Source organism: Natator depressus, chromosome 12, assembly GCF_965152275.1.
Source record: "Natator depressus isolate rNatDep1 chromosome 12, rNatDep2.hap1, whole genome shotgun sequence".
Lineage (NCBI taxonomy): Eukaryota > Metazoa > Chordata > Testudines > Cheloniidae > Natator > Natator depressus.
Window position 1 is genome coordinate 30,339,535 of NC_134245.1, and position 21,670 is coordinate 30,361,204.

At 41.0% G+C, this 21,670-nt stretch overlaps 1 protein-coding gene across 3 annotated transcripts in view; it reads right to left on the reverse strand.

Annotated features, from left to right (window-relative positions):
• Nucleotides 1-378: 378 nt before the first annotated feature.
• The window catches only part of ADAMTS18 (ADAM metallopeptidase with thrombospondin type 1 motif 18), a 95,887-nt gene continuing 74,595 nt past the window's right edge, over nt 379-21,670 (reverse strand). For all 3 annotated transcript variants that reach the window (XM_074968804.1, XM_074968803.1, XM_074968805.1), the window contains 7 exons: nt 20,029-20,170; nt 18,489-18,615; nt 13,950-14,154; nt 10,858-11,049; nt 10,036-10,248; nt 7,934-8,081; nt 379-2,338 (listed from right to left, as the gene is read on the reverse strand). In XM_074968804.1, the coding sequence (XP_074824905.1) occupies nt 2,223-2,338; nt 7,934-8,081; nt 10,036-10,248; nt 10,858-11,049; nt 13,950-14,154; nt 18,489-18,615; nt 20,029-20,170 (1,143 nt within the window). In that variant the 3' untranslated portion in view covers nt 379-2,222. The remainder of the gene's footprint in view (nt 2,339-7,933; nt 8,082-10,035; nt 10,249-10,857; nt 11,050-13,949; nt 14,155-18,488; nt 18,616-20,028; nt 20,171-21,670) is intronic.

Sequence of the window (21,670 nt, forward strand, 5' to 3'; positions counted from 1 at the left end):
ACATCCACCCAGTAGACAGTTCTTGTAAGGGCGGTCCTTGCTTCTACCACAGCAGGCTTCGGTAAATCCACAGCATGAGGCAGGTCAACAGCACAGATGTGGGATTATGGTGTTAGGGAGGGGCCATGGGGCTTGTCAGACTAGTATACTGTATTTGTCTTAATCTAGAACAGTCTGGGATTATTTGCATTAATACAGATAAACACATACACCATTTACATGTCTCGGCATCTATTTATAGCTTCCATATTTTATTCAAGAATTTTACAATTCCAAATATAGTGAACCAGTTAGAGTACTTTATTATAAAACTTATAAAATAATTAAATATTACACTTATATTTTTGCCTTTTTTACACCATAATCCATACTTTCTGACACTATCATTTTCTCTTCTGAACTGTTGTCACTTACTTAAGGAAGTAAGTGATGAAATATAAAGGAAAAGCTATGCATTAATAAATTAATTATTTTACATCAAATAATAAAAGGACACAATTATAAAAACAAAACAAACAAAAAAAACCCTTGCAGTTTTCCAAGAAAAAAAGTTATAATTATACAAAGTCGAATATCAAGACAGAGCCTAGTTGATTGAGATATGTTTCCAATCAACATTTCTTAAAGTATCAGAGAATACATGTTTTTCATTTAAATTGTTGCAAAAGGAACTGCTAATTTTAACTGACCACTGTCTGGCATTAGTGCTGAGATGGCTAATCCTAGTTTGAAATGATACTTTAAAAAGCAGGAAAATTGAGCTACATTCATCAAAAGAAGTTGTGGGATTGGGTGGAATTAGATAAATATGTCCCTTATAGCCACTCCCCAGAAAATTACAGTAGGACACAGCCCTGTTTCAGTTACAATGGTTTTGGCAAACAGATTGTGTGTTTTTTCCAATGCAGAAACATTTTAAATGGTACCTTTTGATATATGATAGCTATTGACTGCTGGATACTGAATGACTACAAATATCATTGCAAGTGCTATAAAATGTTTAAGGAGCCTGATCTAAAAAAAGTGTATTTTGAGGATTATGAAAATGTCTAAAAATATAATTAAATTTGATTTTTCTGATTATCTTATTTTTTCCAGCTGATGATATTTCATGTATCAATAGTTAACCATTCTGAGAAGTGTATGTGAATTAACAGACTATCCTATTCCTGCTATTTCTCTTTTGCTGACTGATGAACCAAAATTCGCAGAGAAAGTTGAGATAAAAATAAGTTATTCTTCAGCAGATTGGCATTTAAACAATTTATCTTCTGAAAAACATATTTTGAAGTTTTATTATTTAAAAAAATCAAGTTTAAACCTTAAAATAACTTACCTAACGTGCTTAGAATGTTGAAAACAATATAACCATTGAGCTCAATAAATCTTTGAGTTCCTTGAGTTAGTCAAAATGTGAAATTCTATTTTACCTGTATTACACAGCAATACTAAAAGTCCCACATATTCTACCGGCTGAATATTTCTAGGAATACATTTCAAGTTGCTAGTTAACCACCTCTGAGTTTCTACATTAAGCAGAAAGTGTAATTTTTCAAAACAATAAAAACATTAGCATGATGCCAAACTTGCTTTTCCAGCAGCAAGTCTAATACAGAAGCACCATTTATCTTCGTAGTGCACTATTTACTTATTGTGGTCACAACACCTGTGATATGTGTGACACTGCATGCTCCCAGCAACAGCCATATGGACCTCTCTCTCATGAGAATGGTAGTAAACCTCCTCCTTACTTTGAATGGACATTATCATAACAAATATTGAAAAGAAGCAATGGTGATAGACTGAGATATAGTATACTGCCACACTGTAACCTCCAGCATGGAATTCTCAATCTCTTTTGCTCACATTCTGATAAATTATCCAGATGAGCATTGCTTACCTTATTTTCTTCCTTATCACGTATGACAGTGCACAATGACAGATTTAAAGAGTGACGGGAAGAAGTGCCCTTGCTTGGGAGTGTTCAAGTGATCCGTAGTACTCTGTACTTTAGGGAGGTCAGCAAAAAAACCCAGTCCTGGATCACCATTTATCTAATAATTTCTGTACCTCAGATAGTCCCCTAGAAAGGTACTCCACCATACGTCTCTCTTCCATCAGTGGCTTATGTGGCACCAGGTCCTGCCTTAAAGTCAATTGAATTTCAATGTAAACCAGAAGGGAGAATCCTGACATTGCAGGGTTGCAATAAAATATTGCAATCAGTTCTTCCTTGTGCATGATTTACAGCACTGCTTGCCATAAAATTTGTGGTTGCAGACACCATGCTGGGGGACCAGATGACACCAAGGGAAGAAATCCAGACAAGAGGGATCATCTGAAAGAGGGAAATCCAATCAATATGTTTAGCGTGTATTTCAGCAATTCTGCAAATGAGGCAGGACTTCTGCTTATTTATTTCTACACACTTGCCAATGATGTAAACATGAGGGATGACTCCAGTTGAAGAAGGAGGAGGCCTTGTACACTCTTTTTTTTTCCAATATCACTTTCTTTTTAATTTATTAGCTCTACTTCTGATGTCATACACTGTGGCATTAGGAGAGGTAAATGAAATAGTTTATAACACAACATTTTAAAAATAACCTAGGGTGAAATCCTTGGCCCACTGTAGTCAATGAGAGTTTCAACTATTGGCTTTACTGAAGCCAAGATTTCATCCCTTATCACTATATTATTTTACAGATTACAACCACTGCAATAAAACCAACTATTTACACAAATGGGTCCACCACTGAGCCCTATGCTAATAAATATTACTCTACCCTTTCTTTGATCTGCAGAGAAAATAGCTCAGGCTCTGAGTGTGTGTGTGTGTGTGTGTGTGTATACACACTCTACAGAAATAAATCTATATGTTCAGACCACAAGCTCTGTATGTGTGTGCACAAAATTGCTTGTGTACATGCATGTACCCACATTTTACGGGTGTGGGGAGGAGGGTTCATTTTCAATGATCTAAGCCTAAGTGCACAGAAGGGTTAAAATTCGCACCCACAAAGCAAAATCTATTGTAAGGTCCCTATTTTTGAGACCCAAGTTTGCACCCTCAAATGGGGAGACATCTAAATTCTGCCATTTATATGAATGTTTCATTCATTAAGATCTGAACGGGACCCCAATGTAATAATCAAGGTTTTTATCACATTATATGACACAGTAATTTAGGGTGGAATTTTTCAAAAATGCTTAACATCGGCCTTGCTCTGCTCCCACTTCAGTGGTGACATTCTCATTGACTTTAATGGGAGCAGAGTTAGGCCAACTTTGTGTGTTTGAAAATCCCACCTTTAATTTAAAAAAAAAATCAGACACTAAAATGCAGATGAATTTTTGGCTTCATGTAGTTCTGTATATGATTCACACACACACAGCTCAGTTGGTTAAAAAATATTTCATGGCCATCCCATTCTACATGTTTGCAGTGGCTGCTTTATGCTTCTTTTAAAGTGCATAGTGATGATTCATATGGATGATTTATAAACAAATTGAAAATGCATAAGAAGCATAAAGTGAGGTTTAGAAAAATTTATAGCTAAACTGAACTCTTAAATGAGCATGGGAAAACATTCCATTCTGCCTTCACAACTACTGTACACATGGTCACTAAAGGGAATTTACAAGGATTCTTATTAAAAAAATCTAGCTACCGGTGGCTGTGTTCTCAGTTCAGCTACTAAAGGGGTGGCACAGAGAAAATACTCTTACTCTCAGACCATACAGACTCCCTCATATCTGTAACACCAGAGTTATGCAGCAACACACCCCTCTTTTTATTCGCTGCCACTTCACTGTATTGGCTTCTTTTTAAAAAAGGATTAAGTGTTTTGTTTTGAAACCCCCTCAAAAGATGCTGTGCATGAGGCAAATCATCTGACATGAGACATCATTGTCTAATAACATGCTTTCCCCCACAATAACACATTGCAAGCAACATCACATAATAACAGACTGGCGCTGGACAAACTGCACTCTGGGAAGTAGGTGGCACATCCCATGCTGTAGCATTTCCGCCCTAGAGTCCGGTTTTAAATTCCAATTTGAATGTCCAGTAGGAAGGAGATGGTCCCAGCTTTGCACCGTTTGGCCCATTATCCACCATACCAAGACAAAACCACCACACAATTAACCAAGTCTGACAGTGAATGCTCAAGAGAGGACTTGTGACTTCAGGGGGAAGGGCACTGCAAGTGATGACTGAGAGGCATATGCAGAATTATGAGGGGAAAGTTCTCACAACACATTCTCTAACCCAGTCAGGCTCCTTAGTCACTTAGGGTAAATTTTAAAAAGTGATTGAGTCTCATTTTCAAAAGTGACCTAGGCACTTGGGAGCGTTCACAGTCAATGGAACATAACAGAACCCATAGCACATAAGTCCCTTTTGGGGATGGGATTTAGGCACTTGAAAAGAATTACTTTTAGGACCTAACCTAGAGACCACTGAAGTCAATGGAACAACTCCCATTGATTCCAGTTAGTATGGTCCCTCATTTTCATAAATGTCAATGTCTTAAAAAAATGCAGTTTTCCTTTTAAGATGCTCCAAGTAGCTTGGATTTACGGGCTATACGTTACAGTACCTGTTGCTGTCTCTGGTGGAGTGATGAAAATGAGAAAAAATTGCTAGAGGGGAGACCCACATTGTCTAGGAGAGCATGATAACTATCCCTGAAACATTCATTTCTTCTCCACGATCTCTCCCTAATGGCTCTCAGAGCTGGAGCTGTGCGGCTGTTAATTGAGAGTGATTTGCTTCCATGTGATTGCAGCACAGCTGGCCCCTTCTCCATGTGCTGATTTGGATGGAGAGTTAAAGAGCAGTGGAGAGAGAATTGATCTCCAGAGTCTGAAGAACCAGTTACAAAACAGAGCTTCTACAGCTGTGGGGAGGGAGAGAAACTGGCCAAGACCAAAATGAATAACAGATACCAGCCCAGACATGAAATATGGTTGGGGGAAGACATGTTGGGGGGTGATGGGTTTGCTATACATGAGAGAAAGTGATTTAATAAATTCACAAAACAAATTCTGAAGCACAGCAGAACTTCCCAGAAGATTTGGAACTAACTCCTGAGTCTTTAGAACTGTTTAGTCATTTTTCAAACTTGTTCAGTTATTTACTTATCCCGTTTAGGCCTGATTCATCCATTCCTCCTACCCAGGCTGGTTGCAGCTGATTGATGAATCCTGAGGATAGACTTTGCGCACCCCGCAAATAAAGCAGTATTGATATTATTTCTGTACCTGTCTTGCCTCTTGGGCTCATGCAATATTATGTTTCCCAAAGGCCTGGTGGCTGATGTATCAATGTATTTTATAGGTTTTCCACACACAGTGAAGCTTCAGGAATCAATATGGATGAGAGAGAATATTGTCTGGAGACAGGGAGTACAGATGCCTGTGTTCTTGTCCAAGTGCTGCTATGACCTTGCTCTAGGACCTGAAGAAAGTCAACTATGACCTGGCTCTGGCTTTTGTTTTTTCAACCAGGGCTCCACCTCTATTTTCAGCTCCTATGTGTAAAATGGGTATACTAACACTAAAATCCCTCACCAGGGGTCTTTTGAGAATTAATGTTTGTAAAGTACTTTGGGATGCGGGGATGAATAGCATGATACAGGCCAAATGCTGACTGCAGTGAGAATTTTATTCAGTTAAAGACTTGAAATTTTGCCTGGTCCTTACAATAATGCACAATGGGGGCGGGGAAGGAGAGGAGGGAGGAAGATGTAAGAAACCTCCCCCTCTTTGCATGCCACATGAATGGGCCAGGGAGAATTTCAGCCCCTGCACCCAGAGGAGCACAGAGACTGCTTCCACTCCACTCCGCTAGAGCTTCAAAACACCCCAAAGATAGCATGGAGAGACCAGAGCATAGTTCCATGTCTAGGTCCCCACACACCATGTACCCGCCAGCAGAGCTAGCCAACAGTGTAGGGGAGAGCTAGCTGTGCCCTATAGAAGGCATGCAGCATGTGAATGCCTGAGAGCTCAAGGTGGCAGTCTCCCTGGGACAGGACATTGTGACTGGAGAGTAGGGTGACCATGTGTCTGGTTTTTGACCGGAACACCCGTCGAAAAGGGACCCTGGAGGCTCTAGTCAGCACCGTTAATGGGGCCATTAAGTCTGGTCAGCGGTGCTGCAGGGCTAAGACAGGCTAGTCCCTACCTGTCCTGGCTCCATGCTGTGCCCCGGAAGCGGCCAGCAGGTCCAGCTCCTAGGAGGGGGACCATAAGGCTCTGCATGCTGCCCCCATCCCGAGCACCAGCTTCACACTTCCATTCACCGGTTCCAGGCCAATGGGACCTAGGGGGTGGTGCCTGTGAGCAAGAGCAGCATGCAGAGCCTCATGGCTCTCCCTGCCTAGGAGCCAGACCTGCTGGCTGCTTCCGGGGCATAGCGCGGTTCCAGGACAGGCACGAAGCCTGCCTTAGCCCCCACACTGCACCACTGACTGGGAGCTGCTGGAGGTAAGCCTGTGCCCCAACTCCGAGCTCCAACCCCCTGCCACAGCTGTGAGCCACCCCCAAACCTGGAGCCCCCCCTGCACCTCAAACCCCACATCCCTGACCCCATCCTAGAGCCTGCACCCCCAGAGGATCCCTCACCTCCCCTGCACCCCAATTCCCTGCCCCAGCCCCGAGCTCCCTCCCACACCCTGAACACCTCTGCTCTACCCCCCAGCCTGTGGCCGCCTCCTGCACCCCAAACCCCTCATCCCTGTCCCCACCCAGAGCCTGCATCCCCAGACACAGCCCTCACCCCCTCCTGCCCCCAAACCCCTGTCCCAGCCCAGAGGCCCTTTCCACACTCTGAACCCCTCTGCCCCACCCCCTAGCCTGGAGCCCCCTCCTGCACCCCAAACCCCTCATCCCTGACCCCCCCGGAACCCTCATCCTCCTGCACCCCAACCTCCCTGCCTCAACCTGCAGCCCCCTCCCGCACCCTGAACCCCTCATTTCTAGCCCCACCCTGGAGCCTGCATCCCCAGTTAGAGCCTTCACCCCCTCCCACACCCAACCCCAACCCCCACCCCCTCTCCCAACACAGTGAAAGTGAGTGAGGGTGGGGGAGAGTGAGCCACCGAGGGAAGGGGAATGTAGTGAGCAAGGGGGGCAAGGCCTCAGGGAAGGAGCGGAGCAGGGGTGTGTGGCCTCGGGGACGGGGCGGGGCTAAAGTGTTCGGTTTGGTGGGATTAGAAAATTGGCAACCCTACTGGAGAGGTGTGACTCCACACTGCCTGTTCACTGTAAACTGGGCCTACAGGGCATAACTGGGCCATAAGTGACAGCTACAGGAAAAACTGCAGGGTTGTACATATTAAGACTTACTTTTGTTATTATTCATCATGACTTGGAAGCCAAAGAGAGACAAATGAAAGAAAACTGAAGCTATGAGGGGCCTCCGCTCTGCGGCAGCAAGAACAGTTTGCCCCTGCTCTATAAAAAAAGTCACTATTTTAACTTTATGCCAATGTCTCTATGGGATGTTCCCATCAATAGAATGCACTGCAAGAGGGTGGAGGTTAAGGTAATGCACAGGGCAGCCCAATCTTTACTTAACCGGAGCTGGAGAAACAACTCAAACCCGAACTGCACAAAAAAAAAAAAAAAGACATATCCTTTATGATTCAACATGTTCCTGCATTTAAAAACATCTGTCCCCTCTTGAACATATCAGACCTAGCAGCTAGCCCCTTATTTCTGCTTGTGAAGAGAGGTGATGCACTTCCGAATTTAATATATTGCAGAGCGCAAAGGTGATACTGAATTTACACAGGAAGATACAACCCCCGCACACCTATTCTGAGAACATACCTAGCAAAGGTGATGTTTGTCAGGCTATACAATTCCAAGGAACTAAACCCACCACTGAATGTAATTCACAACGCAGCGTTTGATGTTTTACCTTTTTTCTCTGGAGCCGGGCAGAAGTTAGTATTGCAGGCTCTCGACACAGCTGGTTTCTGATGTGGCAGACACCCAGCTGCCGGTTGCCCCTGCCGGAGGCACTGCACGCTCCGGATTTGCACTCCCCCACCACACGTTACTGTACACTGCAGAAAAGGAAAGATGTGAAGCCACATTCTAGAACACAGATGGTCTTCCAAGGCCCTTGAAGTGTCCAGGGCTTTGGATGAGGCCTACAAATTGTAAAGAGCCTAAGGGCCAAATTTTCAAAAGAGCACAGAGCCAGTTGTCCCGGTGCTCAGCACCCACAGTCAGTGCCAGATTTTCAAGTGAGCTCAGCTCCCATTGAGCCACTAAAGCAAGTGCCAGATTTTCAAAAGAGCCCTGTATCCAACTTGCACTGAACACCTCTGAAAATCTGGTTACTTATTTAGGTACCTAAATGGGGGATGAGATTTTTAGAAAATCTAGCCCCAATTTTGTGTGCTGATCTGTTTTGAAACTTGATTCTCTGGGCCCAGTTGTGCTGTCCCAATGCAGGTAAAATTCCCAGTGAAGCCATACTTGTGGAAATATCTGGAAAAAAACCAAGTATTTTCAAGAAGATCTCTGAAGTATTATAAAGTGAGTGAGTCTTTACTTGCATGTGTTTCATGAAAAGTATGTCCTTAAGACAGATGTGATTGGTATAATCTGATTAAAATTGTCAGGCATACATTGTTGCAAGTATACAATGTTAAACGAATACGTGTCTCGTAGATATGTGACTCATAAAGTAGATAAGTTCCAGAAATACAGAAGCTTGTTTGCAAGAATGTAGAAACAAATACAGGCTGATCCAGTAATTAATCATAGTATTTAAGGAATTCCAGACAATCTGTGCAGATGCTCTAATACATTGTAAATACAGATATGTAATGGTTCATCTACAGTGCACTTCCAAGAAGAATGGAAAGATGGAGTTTGGAAATGGCATTGAATGTAGTGCAACTGCAACACATATAAGAACATAAGAACTGTCATACTGGGTCAGACCGAAGGATCATCTAGCTCAGTATCCTGTCTTCCAACAGTGACCAACGCCAGATGCTTTACAGGGAATGAACAGAACCGGTAATCATCAAGTGATCCATCACCTGCTGCCCATTCCCAGCTTCTGGCAAACAGAGGCTAGGGACACCACAGGTAAGAGCTGAGATTCTTCAATTTTAGCATAAAGGAACTAGCTACACCAAAATGCAGGAATATGGAACCAGCTGCATCATACCAAACTATCTGCATGGTCCAAGATCTATGGAATATTGCCAGAAGCTGAGACTGGACAACAGGATGGATCACTTGATAATTGCCCTATTCTTTTCATTCCCTCTGAAGCATCTGACGCCGGCCACTGTCGGAAGAAAGGATACTGGGCTAGATGGACCATTAGTCTGACCCAACATGGCTATTCTTATGTTCTTATGACTATATGCAGAAGACTCCTGTGGGCTATCAACGTTAAAATACAACAGTCCCATTATGGCTGATTATACTCTATTCTAGCCCTCTCTTTGGAATGGCTGCACAACTATGCATGGTCTGCTTGTGCAGTTTCCCTGGGCATTACCCATGATTCAGAAGGTGTTTCACCAAACACCAATGCTGCCTGTGCACTGACTTCACCATGCCCCAGTCGACTTTTTGGACTGACTGCCCTACGTACCAGCCATTCCCACCCACTGGTTACATCATGTCCTATTACCACATGTTAGGCCAATGCGGCTGCCTGGATGTAATGGAGAACACAATTTGGCCTGATATTTCTAACTCTGACAGCTGACTACAATGTGTGGTTGTGTTCAAAGAGGACTGAACTGGGAGGGTTATTGTTCTGGTCATCAAGGGTACGTTCACCCACGTGGTGAATGTGAGGTTCTCCATTCCACAGTGACCAATTGTGGGAGAACAGTGTTAGATCTACCACACGGAGGGGACTGTACACTCCCTACTGACTCCATAAACGCCAAAAGAGAAAAGTGGCATTAGGAATGGAGAGCACTGAGTTGGGAGAGAAAGGAGTAACCTACTTCAAATCCTCCAGGCTGACTTTTTTTGTCATACCTGCTGCCAGGGTGAGGAATACCATCCGGACACCATGCGGTATAACCTCTGCAATGGACAAGCCCCTTTGTTACATGCTTCTTCTAGTTCTATGTTTGGTTTCTTTATGTTCCGACATCTTCGCTGAGGGAAAGTGATCCATTTTCCATGGATGCTTTTCTCGCTGCACTTCATTTCCCGCTTTTTAATACCTGGGCCACAGGAGGCTGAGCACTAAAAAAACGAAGCACATGCTTTTAAAATAATACATTGCCATAAATTAATATTGGTTCCACTAAAGTCTGGATAAACTTTTGTGGAAATATGAATGCCTCATGGAAAATAAAAACATAAAGATCATGGGAAGATATTTCCATACTATTATGAATTCTGCCATCTTGGAAACCACTGTGAAGCCAGGGGGGATCTGGCATAAAATCTGACAGCAGGATACAGCCAAGTGTTTTGAGACAAGAAGATGTAAATTTTCAAAATTGACTTTGAGTACCTCAATCTTTAGATGCCCAAACTGAAACACCTTAAAGGGAGGGAAGGTGCCCTAACACGTTCTGAAAATCAGGCCTCTCCAGGTATTTTAAGTAGGGCACCTAAAAAGTAAGGTGCCACAAATTACTAGTTATTTTTTAAAATTTGGACTATATTAGTTACAGGCAAAACCCTGATAAATGACTGATCCAGAGTTTGTATTTTCATCAGATCATGACCCTTACTGAATCCATAGCACTTTTCCCCCTCTCATATGCTCCATGCATGCTTGTGTTTCAGCACTCTTTTATGAGCTCTGCAGAGAGCAAGACCGTCATTCAGATTGTGGTACTGTACCTCACTCCAAGAAGAAACCACCCACTGGAGCCGATCGTTTTTGGGACATCGTCCCAGTACACAGGTCTGTTGGGATTCTGGCTTGTGATCTCTACTGCACATACTTTCTGGTACGATCTTCAGGTTGGAAGGGCTGGTGCTTTTGCAGTGGACTTCCCGTTTCCTCATGCCTCTCCCACAGGTCTTGGAACACTTTGGCACAGAGAAATATTCATTTAAGTTTGGGGCACTTAAAATTGAGATTTTTGTATTTACAGCAGAACACAGAAGCCGTAATGAATCTTATCTGTAGCCACTGCTGTTAACTTAAACCTGTAATTCTGTTATGGAAAATGTAATGGATTCTGGAATAAACATACTTCTGTGGCACTTTTCATTTTTCAAACCTGGAGTTAAACATTTTATTGTGTAGCCTTAACTAACCCTCACAGCCCTCCACTAAGGAAGATAAGCATTCTCTGTTCTATCTGTGGGGAACTGAAGCAGAAAGAGAGATTCTCTCAGCCCTTGGCAACACAAAGGGGCTGAAATCTGGCCCTAACTGCCCCTAGTGCAGGGCGCTCTCAGCTAGTGTAAAGCTACACTAGTGGGTTCCTATGTTACCCAAACCCACCCTGGCATAGAGGATGGGAGGAGGCAGATGGCAGCTGTACTCTTCCAAATTTCAATTAGTGTTTGGTCCTTGAGGGCCACAGCCAGCTGCTGTAAGTTACAGCAGCTCCGAGGCTGCTCCAATTTCTGCTAGGGCCAGGGCTAGAGCAGGTGAAGCTTGCAAATCAGGGAGATGTAACAAACTCACTGATAGCCCCCGCTTGCTCCTTCAGAGAATGGATCTCAGTTCAAAAGAAAACGTGGGACAGAGAATGGCATATGACTTGCCTTAGCCAAAGCCACAAAGCAAGTTATTTGGCAAAGCCATGACTAGAAGTCGGGATATTTTGGCTGTGGTTAGAAAACATTATAAATATTGAGTTACTCTTATTTTCTGTTTGTTATTATGTTGATTTAAAATCTAAAATATGCTTTTTGTGGCTGAAACAAAATGCACCAACTGAATATATTCTAGAGCAGAAACTGCAGAATTATGAAAGCCCTGAGATAACTCTGCACATTTCCTACCATCCTGTACTTGCTTTACATTTGTTACTTTTTTACCAGAGTTCATTGGGTTAATCATACGCATGTAAAAGCCTGTGTACTGTGCTACCAAAGTGCATATTAGACTATGGACATTTTAAAGACATTCTATCCAAATTCAGTGCACAGTAACCTGTGCTCGCTGAAAAGCTTGGATTTGTTGTCTTCCCATAAACTGAGCTGAATTCTCCCTATCTGTCTGTGAAGAGATTTGACATTGTGAGGGATACACTTTTATTTATGTATTTAGAGTCTGCAACATGATAGATGGAGACTGAGCTTTTCAGAGAGACCTAAAGAAGTTATGTGCCCAACTGCCATTATATTTTGATAGGAGGTTAGCCTAATTTTCTTAAGTCCCTTTGGAAATCCCAAACTGAAACAGCAAATTCACAGATGTATAGCAAAGGGGGAAAGATTTGGTTTCTCTTTTTGCTTCTGTATGATGTAAAAGAAAATCTGAAAGGTTCTCAAGCCCTGCCCACCCCTTCCTCTTGCCCCAAAGAAAAGCTATTTTTATATTTGTTTTTAACATTAGAAATTCTGGTCCTGAAACACCTTGATGACTGCATGACTAGTGAAATGACAACACCAAAGTCAAAAGTAAAAGATGAATAACTGAGAAGGGAAAGGTATCTTTGGTCCCACAGTTAAACACTCTTCGATTTTTTGTCTTTGTTGATAACTGTTTAGCTTCAATGGAAACCTCTATCATGTATCTTGCCAACTGGGGAATTTTATTTCCTTTATTTTTGTTTTTGTAACTGCAAACTTTGTTGGTGTTGAAAACATTGTCCATATCCTTTAAAAAATTAGCCATAATATCTGATTTCACAACCTTCTGCAACAGTGAATTCCAGAGATTTGCTTATACACTGAAAAACAAATAGTAATTCTTTTTGACCATTCTAAGACTGCAGCCCGTTGAGCAGCTTTGTTCTTCTTATGCAATCTGATAGGATAATGAGAAGTTCTGTTCTCCTCAAAAGGCATTATGTCCTCTGTGACTGTGACCACCTAGATCCAGTCCTCTCTAAACTCTCACAAAGAGTACTACAATTAAAAAACATTTGTTTTTACAACAGATTTGTATCAATCTTGTAGCTCATTAAATGAAGACCAAAGAACTTAAAATGGACTTTGCTTCTTTTGACATAGGCCCACAGTGTCAGTTCTCACAGCAGTTCCTTTACCCTTAAATTAACATTCACTATGTGCCAGCACAAGCATCATTGCAAAAATAGCAGAAATGAGTTTTTAACTTCAGAGTATTCATGCTTTTCATACATTTCTGAAAAAGGGTGTGTATACACAGAAATCTGCCTGGGGGCCCATTGCTACTGACTTATGCCACTAATAATAATTTACTGCACTACTAAATTACTTACTTGGAATGGGCTACACTAACCAAAGTAAATATGTGATTACTACACGTATCATTGAGTAAAACATAACTTCATCTGTCCGCATTTCAAAAATGCATGTGTGCACTGATGTGCCATTCTAACCCCATTCTTTTTCCATTAGTGGTACCTCTGCCGATATTTCTTCTCTGAGAAATGTTAATATTGCTGTATGAAATAATGTCAGAAAGGGGTGGGGGGCGGGCTATGACTTTAAGGAAACCATAGAGTCTTGTCCTTCAGAAAACCAGAGAATCCTGTGGCTCTGTTTGTGTGTACTAGGAAGCTCCTCCTTTTCCCTCTGCTGATTGAGGGACAAATTCCAAATTAGGGTAGGCAGATGCAAGTCCATGCATCCACTTATACCAGCCATGCTTTCTGATTAGTTTAGTACAATTGCTATCTAAAAACAAAGCAGATTGTCTTTATTATTTTCCTACACAGACCTTCCAAGGTAGGCAGGATACAACTATGTGAGGAAAACTATTCTATACACATTCATTCCAGCTACCTCTGTCAAAAGAAAACATTCTGACTATTTCTCTAAATTACCTGAGTCCACGGTCCAGGGCTCCATTCAGGTGGGCAGTCTTGGGTATTACATTTCTGTACTTGGGCTGGAGTGCTGACTGGACAAAGAGAATGTGCTACCACCTCTTCCTTTTGAAAAGTCTTTTCCTGGACGCATTGAATTGGGCGACTTTGTTGCCCTCCACCACAAGACTTGCTGCATACACTCCATTCACCTGTCGACCAGCTGATAGGAGAGAATGAATTATTTCTTACAAACACATGACTATAATGCACCCTATACAATCAGTATAGTGAAGATTAAGTTCAAATGCACAATCCAATCTATTCAATCCATTTGACTGGTGTTGCTGTTAAATAATTTGCGCAAGACTCATGCAGTCCATCTGCAAGAACATTTTGAAATGCAAGAAGAATAAATCTTGCAGTCCTTGTTCAGGAAAAACTCCCAGTAATTATTATTTTTATTTGCAGTGTGGCAGTGCCCTAAGGTTCAATCAGGATTAGGGATCCTATTGTGGTAGATGCTGTACAACCACATGGAGAAACACATTCCCTGCCCCAGAGAGTGTTTAATCTAATATGAAACAAGACACAACATGTGAGTGCAACAAACAGTAGGAGAGAGGGGAGGAACAAAGGGCACACTAAAATCTCATGCAGTCACACAGCTTGATGTTGTACAACTTGATGGGTTCAACTCATCAGAAAGATGGGTTTTTTAAAATAAATAAAACCAACTCTCCCTGAACGCTACATAACTGGGCCATCATTTGTTGATTGATTTTGTGCGGGCCTCACAGAGAACTCAGTGGGGGTGTTAGCTGAGCTGGAATTAAGACTACGGGATTTGGCCGAATATTTAAATTCTACTGGTGCTTGTTCTGCTAGGGCACATGCATGTCAACACACCTATGGGCCTGCGCATAAAGAATGGAATATTGAATTCTACAGAGAATCTACCACGTTCTCTCTTTGGGCAGATAAAGAATATGATACCCAGAAAATCAACTAACCTAGCTAACAAGTCCTCCCTACCGCAGTCATCTTTCTTTTTGAAGTCCGGTCTTCTTTTTTAATTTAAACCTGTTTGGCTAAAAACAGGCTTGGCTTTGGAGAAAAGATAAGGAGTTTGATTTTGGCAATGTTCAGTTTTAGTTGATGGTGAGATTTCCAGCAGGAGCAGCCAGAGGGAGGGACAGGTTATAGTAGAGAAAAACAGGTCAGATGTGGCCAGATAGAGATATTGGTTGAAGGCTTGTGAGAAAATGAGAGACTGGAAAGAGAGGAGGACGCCAAGGACAAAACCTTGTGAAACCCTAAAGGAGTGTTGGAAAAGAAAGAGAGGACCTACCAAAACAGACTCTGAAGGAGAAGCCAGTATGGCAGAAGGAGAACACTAAGGACCAAATTTTTCAAAAGCACCATTTTCTAGATGCTCAGCCTCCATGCATGCAACCCACAATGTATAAGCATATGGACGCTAATGCACATGGACCTTCGTGTATTATTGGTGTTGCGCAATTCTAGTCTTCCTCTCTTTGCTTTGGATAATAAATCTGTTTACAAAGTTCTCTTGCTCTTTAAAATAAAGCAACAAAGAAATGGTTTGCTAAATTCAGTAACCCTGTCATTAGAGTTAAGAGGATTTAGATGATGTCCCAAGGCAAATACTTTTGGCAGTTTAACCAGCCAGATTATATGAAATCTAAATAAAACAATATCAAATTAACCAGCTGACTACTACTACTCCAATCACCCAACAAGGTTCACTGATGCATATCGTCACTAAAAATCACACAGGGCCCTCAGATGTATTGTTGAACTGCACAGGCGGGGTTCACTTGAAAATGAGCAATATTATTTGTAGTACAGTAGCACCTAGAGTGCAGAGCCCCATTGTGCTAGGCGTACAACAGATAACAAAGAGACAGTCCCTGTCCCAAAGAGCTCACAATCTACGTGAAAGACTATAGATAGCAGGTGGATGCAATGAACAGATGGAGGGAGCACAAGGAAACATATAAACAAATCCTGTGCCTATGGGAGAACCATGAACTGATCCAATCAAATTAATGAGTCTCCAAAACCTTCTCCCAATATCAAGCACTGAACTTAAACTGAATCTTTTAAAATAGGAATTCTCACTCTTTTTTATTATATGGACCCATCAAGATTGTCCCTTTTAATTCACAACTGCATGGGCCACCAACTCTCCCATGCACTATCACAGCATAAGCCCTATGGCAACCAGAGCAGCTGCTTATATCAAACAGAAAGTATTTGAACTCTTGTAACTATGTGGAAGATGAGCACCCATTTCACCAGACTGTATTTCAGATCTGCGTGAAATCAAAATTAATTTGCATATTTAAAAATGCATGACGGCTCCCTTGGGAGATTTCCTCTGGGAAAAGAAGAACTCCTGAATCACAATCCAGATCTCCAGGTACCAAAAGCTGTGGGAAGTTTAAAGCTACCAATTCTAAGGACAAAGGAATTTTAACACACACATCATGCACCAAAGGCATTCCGTACAATTTCAGGACTGCGATGGTCTGCTGCTGTTGGACTAAATATGGAAATGGATATGGAAAGCTTGGAAGACTTTTCTAAGGAAGCAATAAAGAAGCATGGAGGTTGCCTTTTAACACTCTAGTGGGAATCTGAAAAACCTGAGACTTTCATCCTGATTAACAACCAGCTTTCACTCAGCCTGGATTTCTCTCTGCTTTTTGACAATAGCACTGTCAGGAAATAAATGTTTTTTCAAATTGGGAAAATAATATAACACTTATTTCAAGTAAATCTGGTCAATACTAGGATTCAAGAACTGTCTTCTCCTGTGTAGCCTACCTTGAAACATATGCTTCTGGAAAAGTCTTGGTTCTAACCAATTCTATAGGTTTTAATTAGTTATACTAATGGTACTGATCAGTTTGATAAGTAAACCAGCCAAAAAAAAACTGTTAGTTTTAAGAGCCTACATACAGTAGTTGCCTAGAAAATCTACCTTTTCATATGGAAGAGTTCACTAACCTGCTTTATGCCTCTTGTAAACTGCCATTTCCAAGAGTATCTTGGCTATGTTTCAAGAGTATTGTCCATTAGTTCAAATAAGCTCAATAATTATGACTAGATTTGGCAGCCCTTTCTCCAATCATAATAGTATGCAGTTCCGATGCCTTTGTGTATTCTTGCTGCATGAACTGAGTAGTAATTTTATTCCTTCTCATATTGAGTCTTTGTTCTCATTGTGCAGTAAGGATTTGTCCTTGAACCTTAAAGCTTTGTCTTCTTTTTTTATGATGTCATGTCAATATCATATTAACTTAAATGATAAGTAAGACACATTTGTCTTTCTCTCTTGCCTATTATGCCTACCAAATTTATACATGTTTTATACTCTGCTTACCACTTGTTATTCTTTGATTTCTCAATATCATGTATTACCGTAAATATCTGGGCATTTACAGCATGAATCGAGTGGAAGCTATTGCACACTGTAACATTATGGACTACGTCCTCAAATGATACAATCTTCATTGAGTTCACGGGAGTTATTTTCACCAGCTGAAGATATGGCCCTATACATAGCTCAAATATGCATTTAGTGAATGCCAAATATTCTGAACTTTCTGTTCTGTGTTATGCTACAAAACAATCTGTTTTTCTGTTAAAATACATCAACTGTCCATCTTAAACTACTGAATCTGAGAATATCAATTTAATGCAGCATGGACGAATGATGTTGTATGTCAAAAATGTTTTTATTCACTATTAATTCTTATTAGCAGTATGTATGACATACTAGCTTCAAAGGGCATGGAAAGCTCCCATTAATAGTGAGGCAGTTGCATACGTGGCCTGTTGCATGATTAAAATAAATGTTATATTTTAGAAACATTATACGAAGACAATGCCAAGTCAATATGAAGGCATTTATAAATAACTAAAAAAGATTGCTGGAAACATCAGAGATTGTTTTTTCTGTCTACAAGAAATTGAGTCCATTGGATAAAAATACATTTGGCAGAAGATAAGTCACATACAAACAGATTTTGTTTGGTTAGGAAGATTACTTAAAATTAGTATTCAGACAATAGTGTGGCTAAAGTCAAACCAAAGAAACTGCTGAAGCAGGCATATGGGGCTCTCACGTGATACGCTACCACTATTTAAACCTTATCTCTATTTTTTTGTGCCTCTACGGTATAATTTGCCATTTGGATTTAATGTCCTGTGTTATAATTTTAAAATTTTGCAGGAAATTTCAAACTATTACTGAACCACTTTTAAGGGTGTTAAATGTATTACAAACTATAGACTTTAACTAAACCAAGGCCATTCCACAGTGCAAATCTTTTTGACTTATCCCACCAACATATTCCTGGATGGGGAAACAAATCCCATTAAATTTCACTAAATGTGCTGAGTTGATATAATAATCAGGTCTATGGTGGGTTCAGCCAATTAGCAAGATATACAGTTCTATGTGCCTATCAGAAAGTACAGCAAACACAAACACATGGTAACGCTACAGAAATAAATAACACTTACTATGCTGGGCAGGGATTAGCATTGCACAGTTTTGTTTCAGTTAAAGGCTTTGTCCTTGGGCCACAAAAGGAGGAATTAACTCGTGTACGATGATCTTGTAAACAAACAGCTTTTGCTGTAATGTGCCCTAAGGAGATATCAAAAAGAAATACAATAAAATAAATTGTTACATTTGCTCCTTATATTTAAGGTATTCGTGTAGAAGGTTAAGTAACATAGACCAGACTCATCCCTAGTACAATTCCATGGATGTCAATGGAGTAACATGGGTGAGGGCAAATTGGCCACTTGAATTAATGTTAATTCACTTTTCTGCAATATAGGTGCGACGGCTGCCACTGAAGTCAGGTATTTCATTTTTATGACAAACAATCTATTGGCAGACATTAAAACCACAGGTAGATCGCTGCAAAATGTAAGACTCAAACACCAAGCCACTGTTTGAGTTCTGTCTACCTGCAGAAACGAGCAGAGAAAATTTCTTAGAGCTTTTCTCGGGTGTTTAGAAACTGTCCATCCAACCCTTTTGTCAACTTTTTATTCTACCTTTATAGCTATCTTTACCATCTTTGAGGCTGCTGTTCCTGGTGCATATCTACTTTGAACCATATTTGCTGGGAAAAGTCAATTGGGAACTTTGCCTATGAGTTCAACATATTAAGATTTAATCATAGGAAAACTGTACTGGTCTGAACCCAAACCATTTGGAACTTCCGGGCCTTCCGAATTGATGAAGCAATTCTGACCCAAACTCTGGTAAATGTGCAAAACAGCTGTATGCTCTTGATTGCAAGTGAATTTATTCTGAGTCAAACTCTTCTCACCCTACTTCACACAAATAATCCCATTGAAACTTTCTGTGGAACATATACGAGGCTCATTCCATAAAGAGATAGTCCATTGATTTCATTTGGGGCTGCAAATGATTTAAGAGCATTCCATAGATTTACTTTTCTACTTTGTAACTTACTTCACATACAGTCTGTGGGCACAACAAAGAGAAATCTGGGAAATACAAAGGCATTTCTGGCTACTGCTATCTATTTTTTAAATAGAGATTTTACCTGTATGCTACTCTCAGTGGGGCAGATTCTGATATCTTTACTCATGCTGAATAGCACCTTACTCCATGAGTAGTTCCACTGATTTGCTGGTAAATATGTCAATGAAACTTACAAAATATTTTCATGAGCCTCGCTTAGATTTTCTATCTACATGTTCTCACATGCCTGTTGCCTGTCTCCACTCTTTGTCCCAGAATTAGGTTTAATGACAGAATTTCCAGGATTTCAAAAAAGTAAATAAATGTATAATAAAATCTTTCCTTGAAAAAGAAAGGAAAGGTTTATCATTCAGCTACATGGACTTTCAGAGATAGACTTTGATGAACTCAGCTATTTGGGATTAAATTTACACATGCTCTCTATTGCCTCCTGAACATGATGTTTTAGACCTTTACAAAGCTACAGGGATTTGGAGTGGAGTGTGTTTTAAAAAGGAATGAAAGAAAGAAAGGGTGGGATGTAAGAGAACTACCTACCCCCGCCACAGGAAGCTGAGCAGTCTGACTGCACTGTCACCCAGGAGTAGCTATGTCTTTTGGCAGATGTCTTGTTCTCATTGATGATCTTGGGGAATGTGTATTCCCAAGCAATACCTGGATTTTTGCCTTGTAACAGGATCTAAAGAGTATAGGGGGGGAAAAGAGGGGAATTAAAAAATACGCAAATTCTGGAATTCTTAAGGTAGCTGAGAATGTTTAAAGATGTCTATATGGAGTATTTTTATACATGTTACATTTCTGAAAGAGTATTCAGAACTAACTCCTGCAGCTACAATGCACCTTTGTAACACTGAAACGTCCTGGTTCCAATAGTGGTGTGATATGGCCAAACCTTGGTGGGGATGGCACTTCATGCAACAGGGAACACAGTGGAATAGTGTGCGCAATGTGGGGCATGATTCAACACCCTTGGAAGTCAATGGAAAGAGCCCACTGAGTTCAGTGGGAGTTATATCAGGTTCAGGAAGTGGAAATAGCATCTGCTAGTATGAGGTGACACCAAAGGCACCATGATAAATATTTTTCTCAGTATGGTCTTGCCCCACATGTTCCTTGGCTACTCAGAATAAATGCCTCTTTAAAATGTGGATCCCTGAATCCACTGGGGTTCTGTACAGGTACTGGACTTTTCTTGTGGTGGTTCAGCTGCTTGCTTGAAGCCACAGTCTCTGATGCTGGGTGAAACTCAGTGCCCCATGCTATTCAGAATGTTAAGCTAACTGATCCTTTCCAGCATTGAACTCCAGTTCAGCAAGGCGTTTAAGTCCCATTGCTTCAGTGCTAAATACCTTGCTAACATAGAGTCTGAGTGAGTGAAGTAGGAATGTGGGTGAAGGTTGGCGCAGATGTGGTTGAAGATGTCTCTCTTGCTTTTGGATCCAGGGGGACACAAAATAGCTGTTTTGCCTCTAAACAGGTACTCCTGCATGCTTATAGTCACACAGTAAATCCACAGCAAATGCAGCTGCTGATGAGAAGTTTGCGGGGCGGAGGGTGGCTGAAGTCAATGGGGCTATGACAATTACATCACCCAAGGATCTGCCCAAGCATGTCTAATATGGGGAAGTCTGTATCGCTCCCTTGTGCATTGGCATATCGCCCAACCTATTTTTGGTCTGGGAAGACCTGGCCCACAGTAGAAATTTTATAGAAAACAGGTCTTTTGATTATAATAATGCTGTGACCACTTCATTCGGGTGGTCTGGCTGCTGGTGGTGCTCCTCAATGTGTGTCTTCACTATATTTAATATATTACTGGTGAATTACATTGCACCTTTCATGGGAACAACTTCCTAAAATTTACTGCAGTCATTCCAACAAAAAAATAAAATAAATACAAGCTTCATAAAAGCCTGACACATATTTGAACTCAAATTTGAACTGAAGCAGAAATTTCCATTTTATAATATTTCTTTTAGTTAGGGGAGTTTTAGCAGCTAAAATACACTAGTATCCATGTTCAATAGAAACTGTGCCTTGCATAGAATACTTCTAAAATTACAATGTTCTGTTAAGTTTTATTCCTTGAATAATATAGCCACTCCAAAGATAGAGAGCAGGTGCAGTTAACTTCACTTCCTAACCACAGGGTTTGATACGCATTAGAGTTTAAAATAGG